The sequence below is a fragment of the Fringilla coelebs genome (genome assembly GCF_963513975.1).
Source record: "Fringilla coelebs genome assembly, chromosome: Z".
Classification (NCBI taxonomy): domain Eukaryota; kingdom Metazoa; phylum Chordata; class Aves; order Passeriformes; family Fringillidae; genus Fringilla; species Fringilla coelebs.
In genome coordinates this window covers 610027-618239 of record NC_140031.1, presented here as the reverse complement: position 1 = coordinate 618239, position 8213 = coordinate 610027, and the positions used below count along the sequence as shown (strand labels likewise).

Sequence of the window (8213 nt, the reverse complement as noted above, 5' to 3'; positions counted from 1 at the left end):
ACTTCTCTGTGTGCACCAAGTGTTTCCATGTGTGTATCCATCCACAGTCAGTACTTTGTACCCACCTTTCTAAGCATTTCTATCTGCGTATCAGAACAAAGGAACGAACACCAATCGCGTTCCTACGATCTCCCTGTGCTGTGACTGGCAGCAATGAGGCTGTGGGGCTCCTCCCCTGCAGGAATTTGGGGGAATGACCCCTAAAATGTCCTGACTCACAGCAATACCGGAGCTGGTGTGTGCAGAGCAGTGCAAACAATCCCCCGGACTTGCCTGCGCCACCTGCAGCCTCGGGAGCGCCGCTGCAGCTCACGAGCCTGGGTTCCTGCAAGAAGAAAACGCACCTTGGCAAAAGTCAGCGGTTTTATTTACAAATCCGGCAGCGGCAGCAGCAGGAGGAGGAGGAGGAGACGAGGAAGAAGCTCCAGCTAAAGCAATGATTTATTGGGAATGGCAGCAAATCAAGGGACAGTCCCTGCTTATGGTCAGCACTTCTCCAGGAATGCAGAGAGGGGAGCGGGCCTTCCAGTGGCCGTCTGTCCTTCCTTCCTAGTGGCTCTCTCCCTTCTTGCCCACTACCTGCAAGAGGAAAGAGCATGGTGAACCCAGGATAGGCTCAGCTTTGGCCTTAGCTAGGCCAGGCCTAGAGCCCAAAGACAGCTCCAAGTCAGGCCAGCCTGGCGCCCGGCAGAAACTCAGCTGGGACAAACATCCTTCCTCTTTTTGCCCTCCAAAATTCCCTTTTTTCCCCCTTTAAAAATCCCCATTTCCCCCAAAAATTCTCAATTCCCCCCCCCCTGGCAAAGTTCCCTTTTCTTTTCCCTGAAATTCCGGGGGAATTTCCAGGGGAAAAATGGTTATGTAGAGGAGAAAGAAAAAAATGGGAAAAGTGGGGAAAAGAGGGAGAAAAAAGCCAAGAAAAAGAGGAGAAAGGACAAAAATGGGGATTTGGGGCAAAAATGGGAATAAATAGGCAAAAAAAAGGGGGAAAGTAGAAAAAACAGGAGAAAAGGAGGGGAAAGATGGGAAAATGGGAAAAAAATGGGAAAGAAGTGGGAAAGATGGAAAATGGCAAAAAATGGGAAAAGAAGGGGGAAAGAATGGGAAAAAGGAGGACCTGAGCATTCAGCTCCTAAGAAACAGGACAGAATTTGGGAAAGAGAGGGGCTGAAGGAGCAGGGAGAGGAGGGGAAGCTGAGCTGCTGAGGCAGGAGATGCTCTGGATCAAGGTAGAAATCTCCAAGCTGCCTTTGGTGTGTGTAACTTGGCAGCCCCACCTGTGTTCAGTCCTTACCACTCATTTTTACCAAGCTGATCATTCAAACCTTGCAGAGAGCTCAGAAAAAACCAGGACAGAGGCACCAGGTGCCCTAAGCGTGGAAGGAATTGTGTCCCCCCAAGTGTTTGCTCCCTCAGCCTGGCCCCATTTCTGCCCCCCCAAGTGTTTGCTCCCTCAGCCTGACCCCAGTTCTGTCCCCCCAAGTGTTTGTTCCCTCAGCCTGACCCCAGTTCTGTCCCCCCAAGTGTTTCTGCTCCCTCAGCCTGGCCCCAGTTCTGTCCCCCCAAGTGTTTTTGCTCCCTCAGCCTGACCCCAGCTGTGTCCCCCCAAGTGTTTGTTCCCTCAGCCTGACCCCAGTTGTGTCCCCCCAAGTGTTTTTGCTCCCTAAGCCCCAGTTCTGGCCCCCCAAGTGTTTGTTCCCTCAGCCTGACCCCAGTTCTGTCCCCCCAAGTGTTTTTGCTCCCTCAGCCCCAATTGTGTCCCCCCAAGTGTTTTTGCTCCCTCAGCCCAGCCCAGAGCAGGCAGGAGCTGCTCCCCAGGGGGATCACCAAGGGACTCACTCGTTTGAAGTCGTTCATGTTGGTGGCCTGCACTGGAGTGCCAATAAATGTGAAATATGTGATTCTCGTCGTCTCTTCGTCACCATGATTGGACTGCACAAACAACTGGAGAGGGGACAAAAGCCAAGAGAAGGACTTGCATGTCACCCCTGCACCGGTACCTCCAGCTCCAGCTGCCCCAGATGGGACAAAAGCCAAGAGAAGGACTTGCATGTCATCCCTGCACCGGTACCTCCAGCTCCAGCTGCCCCAGATGGGACAAAAGCCAAGAGAAGGACTTGCATGTCACCCCTGCACCGGTACCTACAGCTCCAGCTGCCCCAGATGGGACAAAAGCCAAGAGAAGGACTTGCATGTCACCCCTGCACCGGTACCTCCAGCTCCAGCTGCCCCAGATGTGCGAGGCGAGCACAGGGCAGCCTTTTCCCCATCCCAAGAAGGATTCAGAGCAGCACTGCTCACCCCCCCCAGGCAGTCCCCCCCGGGCCAGGCACTCACAGTGACACTGTTGACGTTCTGGAACTTGACGTAGCGCAGCTGGACGATGCCATCCTCCCGGATGTCCTCGGGGCCCAGCTGCAGCGCCTGCGTGGGCTCGCTGCGCTCCGCCTCCTCAAAGTCCATGGAGCGCGGCAGGTTGATGAAGATCTTGATGGACTTGGGGCCCTGCCCTGGGACACAGACAGGGACACGGCAATGCCACACTCATCCCAGGAATGGCAGGGGCCCTGCTCTGCCCAGGGGCTACCATAAAATATGGGCGAGCTTCCAGGGAATCCCACACCAGCCAGGTGTGTCTGCAGGCTGCCGACCTGCAAACACTGCTGTGTGTGCATCAAACTGCAATAAGCACTCCTACCTGTGCATCAAACTAGAGTAAACATCTGTGTAGCAATCTGGAAGAAATATTTCCATTTGTGTATCAACCTACAGGAAATCTATGTGTGCATCAAATAAAAAGAAATGTTTTATTTGTGCATCAATCTGTGATAAATACTTCCATGTGTGTATCAATCTATAATAACTCTATGTGGGCATCCACCTATAATAAACACTTCTATGTGTGTAACAATCTATAATAAATCTATGTGTGCATCAAACTGTGAGAAATTGTTTGTGTATCAATCTGTCATAAATGCTTCTATTTGTGTAGCAATCTGTAAGAAATATTTCTATTTGTGTATCAAACTACAATAAATAATTTGTGTGTCCATCTATAATATATACCTCAATGTGTGTATATTTATCCATAATAAATATTTCCATTTGTGTATCAACCTATAATAAATACTTCTACTTGTGTATCAAATAACAATACTATTTGTGTATCAAACTGCAATAAATAATTTGTGTATCAATCTATAATAAATACTTCTATGTGTGTATCAAATAACAACAAATATTTCTGTTTGTGTATCTACCTATAATAAATATTTCTTTGTGTATCAAACTGCACTAAATAATTTGTGTATCAATCTATAACAAATACTTCTATGTGTGTATCAAATAACAACAAATACTTCTGTTTGTGTATCAAGCTATAATAAATACTTTGTGTATCCACCTAGAATAAATATTTCTATTTGTGTATCAAACTGCAATAATTTGTGTAGCAAAATGCAATAACTATTTGTGTATCAATCTCTAATAAACATTTATTTGTGTATCAGTCTACAATAAATCTAAGTATGCATCAAAGTGTAAGAAAGACTTAATTTGTGTATCAATCTGTAATAAATACTTCCATGTATGTATCAATCTACAATAAATACTTCCATATGTGTATCCACCTATAATGGATATTCCTATTTGTGTATCAAGCTATAATAAATCATTGGTGTGTCAATATATAATAAATACTCTATTTGCATATCAATCTATTATAAATACTTATGTATTTGTGCATAGATTATCAATCTATAATAAGGGCTTCTATGTGTGTATCAATCTATAATAAGTATTTCTATGTGTGTATCCATCTATAATAAATATTTCTATGTGTGTATCAATCTATAATAAATATTTCTATTTGTGTATCAATCTATAACAAATTAATGTGTGCATCAAACTGCAATAATTTCTGTATCAAACTACAATAACTATTTGTGTATCAATCTACAATAAATCTAAGTGTGTATCAAAGTGTAAGAAAGACTTTATTTGTGTATCAATCTGTAATAAATACTTCTATGTGTGTATCCATCTATAATAAATATTTCCACTTATGTATCAAACTACAATAAATACTTTATGTGTCCACCTATAGTAAATATTTCTATTGGTGTATTAATCTTTAATACCTCTATGTGTGCATCAATCTATAACAAATATTTCTACTTGTGTATCAAACTACAATAAATAAATAGTGTATGAATCTATAATAAATGTTTCTATTAGTGTATCAATCTGCAATAAATACTTCTCTTTGTGGATCAGACTACTGGAAATCCTTTGTGCATCAATCTATAATAAATCCTTTGATCAGTGTGTGACACTCGACTCTTTGCCCATCAGTCAATGAGAAATCGTTCTACCTGCAGCACTCACCATTGTCTGGCCCCTGCAGTTTCATAGAGTAAAGCTTGACAGGCTGACTAAAAGCTACAGTGATAAGGAGCTGTGGAGGGAAAAAAACCACAATTAGAGCCTGGGTTCTGCCCTTGGAACCAACCAGCACAGAGACAGGGATAGGGCAGCTCTGGAACAGAGCGCTGTGCTCACTGCCCCTGCTGCACACACGCTGCCCCTTTACTGCCCAGTCCTGTGCACAGCTTGGAGCCCTGCAGTCCCAGCCCCCCAGGAGAACACCCTGGCCCAGGGCAGCACCCCCTTTCCTGCAGGCCCCAGCCCCTCAGAGAACCCCCTGGATCCAGGGCAGCACCCCCTTTCCTGCAGGCCCAGCCCCTCAGGAGAACACCCTGGCCCAGGGCAGCACCCCCTTTCCTGCAGTCCCAGCCCCCAGGAGAACACGCCTGGATCCAGGGGCAGCACCCCCTTTCCTGCAGTCCCAGCCCCCAGGAGAACACCCTGGCCCAGGGCAGCACCCCCTTTCCTGCAGGCCCAGCCCCTCAGGAGAACACCCCTGGATCCAGGGCAGCACCCCCTTTCCTGCAGTCCCAGCCCCCAGGAGAACCCCCTGGATCCAGGGGCAGCACCCCCTTTGCTGCAGTCCCAGCCCCCAGGAGAACCCCCTGGCCCAGGGCAGCACCCCCTTTCCTGCAGTCCCAGCCCCCAGGAGAACACCCTGGCCCAGGGCAGCACCCCCTTTCCTGCAGTCCCAGCCCCCAGGAGAACACCCTGGCCCAGGGCAGCACCCCCTTTCCTGCAGTCCCAGCCCCCAGGAGAACACCCTGGATCCAGGGCAGCACCCCCTTTCCTGCAGTCCCAGCCCCCAGCAGAACACCCTGGATCCATGGGCAGCACCCCCTTTCCTGCAGTCCCAGCCCCCAGGAGAACCCCCTGGCCCAGGGCAGCACCCCCTTTCCTGCAGTCCCAGCCCCCAGCAGAACACCCTGGATCCATGGGCAGCACCCCCTTTGCTGCAGTCCCAGCCCCCAGGAGAACACCCTGGATCCATGGGCAGCACCCCCTTTCCTGCAGTCCCAACCCCCCAGGAGAACACTCGGCCCAGGGCAGCACCCCCTTTCCTGCAGTCCCAGCCCCCAGGAGAACACCCCTGGATCCAGGGGCAGCACCCCCTTTGCTGCAGTCCCAGCCCCCAGGAGAACACCCTGGATCCATGGGCAGCACCCCCTTTCCTGCAGTCCCAACCCCCCAGGAGAACACTCGGCCCAGGGCAGCACCCCCTTTCCTGCAGTCCCAGCCCCCAGGAGAACACCCCTGGATCCAGGGGCAGCACCCCCTTTGCTGCAGTCCCAGCCCCCAGGAGAACACCCTGGATCCATGGGCAGCACCCCCTTTCCTGCAGTCCCAACCCCCCAGGAGAACACTCGGCCCAGGGCAGCAGACCTGCTCGTCGCAGTCGGACTCCAGGTAGGAGGAGTCCTTGCGCAGGCAGTTCTCGAAGCCGTGCTCGTCGCTCTCGTTGAGGCACTCGCAGCCAGCCTTGTTGATGAAGGGCAGCAGATCCATCTGGAGACAGAGAGCACACAAAATGCATTTTAATGACTAGGGAGATTTTTCATTCTTAGTGAATGTGTATGTATCAATATTTACATTTTCTCTGGAAAAGAAAGCCCAGACAAGCGATTTTCTTGGGCAGCTTTGCCTAAAATCCAATTATTTGACTTGAAGTAGATTTGAAACCCGGGGTTTTTCAACACCTGAGCTACACAAGCACTCCAATGAAGCTCTGGGGAGATACTCACATATCCTTTGGGGATGTCTGTGTCCTCGCTGTTGCCAGGATCGTTCTCCAGGTGCTGTTTGATTTTGTCCTCCAAGCCCACGGCATCTGCTCCCTGGTACTGGTCGATCCGCACCTTGTTCCGGAAGAACAGGAACGTGGGCGTCGCTGAGATGTTGTTGGTGGCAGCCGTGCCCTGGGAGCAGACAGCAGTCCCCATCAGTCAGTCTCACCTGCACCACTGGGAGCTGCCCCAGAAACCCACTGATTTCCCTTTTGCCTTTTGACTTCAGGAACTGCACCAGGATTTGGTTGGAAAGGCTCTGTTTAATTCCCACTAGTGCTATAGTGTCCAATATCTAAAGCATTATTTGGGGCTGGGAACCAATGAATGAATGAATTACTGTGCTTTTACACTGCTCAAAGGAATGGCAGCACAGCAGGAATATTTCTCCTAGGAGGGATTGAGTTCTCCCAGTTTGGGAAAAGTCACAGTCAGGGCTCCTGTGCTGTAGCAGGCACAGTGAGAGGCACAGTTACTGACGGAGCCTTTCCCTCCCGTTCCTGGCTCTCCCTCCCTGCACAGACACTGATGGAGCCTTTCCCTCTCATTCCTGGTTCTGGAGCACACACCTGGCACTGGTGCACATCCACCTCCAGGAAGGTTGCCTGTGGGTATTTGTTGCTCAGGGCGTTGAAGGCGGGCGCGATCCGCAGGCAAGGGCCGCACCTGTGGGAGAAGTGACACTTCCACTGAATTCCACTGCTGGTTTCCTTTGCAGTGCCTGCCCCAAATGGAATTAGAATGTTCCTGCTCTTCCTGACAGCCTGCTGTAAAAACAGCCTCCCTACCTGGCTGCCAGCTGCTGATACAATGAAGGATGACATTTGGGAATCTACAATTTATTGTCTTTATTTACAATAAAGTGTTACAAAAGAGGGCAAAAAAATACTACTAACAAAAAACTCCTATCGTTAGTCCATCCTGGGAAAAAATTATATTAACATACCACTCAAATATTTAATGGTCAACGTGTATCAAACTGTTCCCACAACAAATCTCATTTACACCTGTAACCAGCTATTCCCATATTTATTGGCCCTGGGAGGAAAGAGTTGGTTTCATTGCAGTGCCTTGGATGAAAATGTGTATTTTTTACTTATTCTGTGTCAGCAAAAGTGTAGGAAGTGCTCAGCTGCACCAATTCCCGTAAAGGGACTTTCTCACTAAGAAAGAGAAACAAAAAGTGGAATAAAAGAACCCCGACGTAGAAAATTGGCAAAAAAAAACCCATAACTAAGAGGCAGCAGCCAAAAAATAACGAGGTGCCCTATGAACCCCCAAACCCCCGAGATGATCATTATTCTCCCTGATTTCACAAATTAACGGGAATAATTCAGATGTGGAGGTTTATTTGGTGACAGATTCATTCCGATTTCACCACAGTTGCACCTCCCTGCTGAAGAGGGGAAAAAGGATTATCTACTTGTCCTGGGCAAATGGGGGGCGGATCCAGCCAAGTTTTATGGGGCAAAAGATGTTTTTCCAAGTTTTTAGGTGTTTTTAGTGTTGTCCGTGCCTTGTTCCCATCAGTTTCCTGCCCTTTAAGGCGGCTTTAAACCAGCGCAGCCCCTGCTCCTCAGAGCGCCTGAGGGCTGGCGGCTCCGCGGGCAGCGGGTTCGGCGGGAAAACCGGGAATTTATCCCAGGAGCCGGGAACACGGCGTTAAAATCATGGCACTTAGAAAGGCGCTGATGCTGCGGCTGCACTGACGCGTTCCGGAGCGCCCCTCACGCCGCAAACCGCGCCGGGGATCCCCGAATACAACCACGGGAATACCGGAGCCCTTCCCGGAGCCAGAGGCGCGACGGGCGCGCAGGAGCCGCAGCCCGCCCTCACTCACCCCCTCATGGTGAACTTCACCACGGCCAGGCGGGAGCCGGCGGCGCTCAGCTCGGGCTGGAACTCGGTGTCGTTGGCGATCACCTTCACGCCCGCCATGGCCGCGGGCCCCGGTGGCGGTGCCGGGTGCGATGTGCAGCGTCACGGCGGGCAGGACGCCCGGCA

General features: G+C 50.0%; 1 protein-coding gene across 1 annotated transcript; it reads right to left on the bottom strand.

Annotated features, from left to right (window-relative positions):
- Window positions 1-356: 356 nt before the first annotated feature.
- On the bottom strand, window positions 357-8183 carry TXNL1 (thioredoxin like 1). The gene is made up of 8 exons (XM_084224983.1): window positions 8050-8183; window positions 6779-6875; window positions 6168-6341; window positions 5809-5931; window positions 4387-4456; window positions 2338-2510; window positions 1840-1944; window positions 357-579 (listed from the first exon to the last, which is right to left on the bottom strand). The coding sequence occupies exons 1-8, from the start codon at window positions 8145-8147 to the stop codon at window positions 550-552; spliced, it is 870 nt and encodes a 289-aa protein (XP_084081109.1). The 5' UTR covers window positions 8148-8183; the 3' UTR covers window positions 357-549.
- Window positions 8184-8213: the final 30 nt, after the last annotated feature.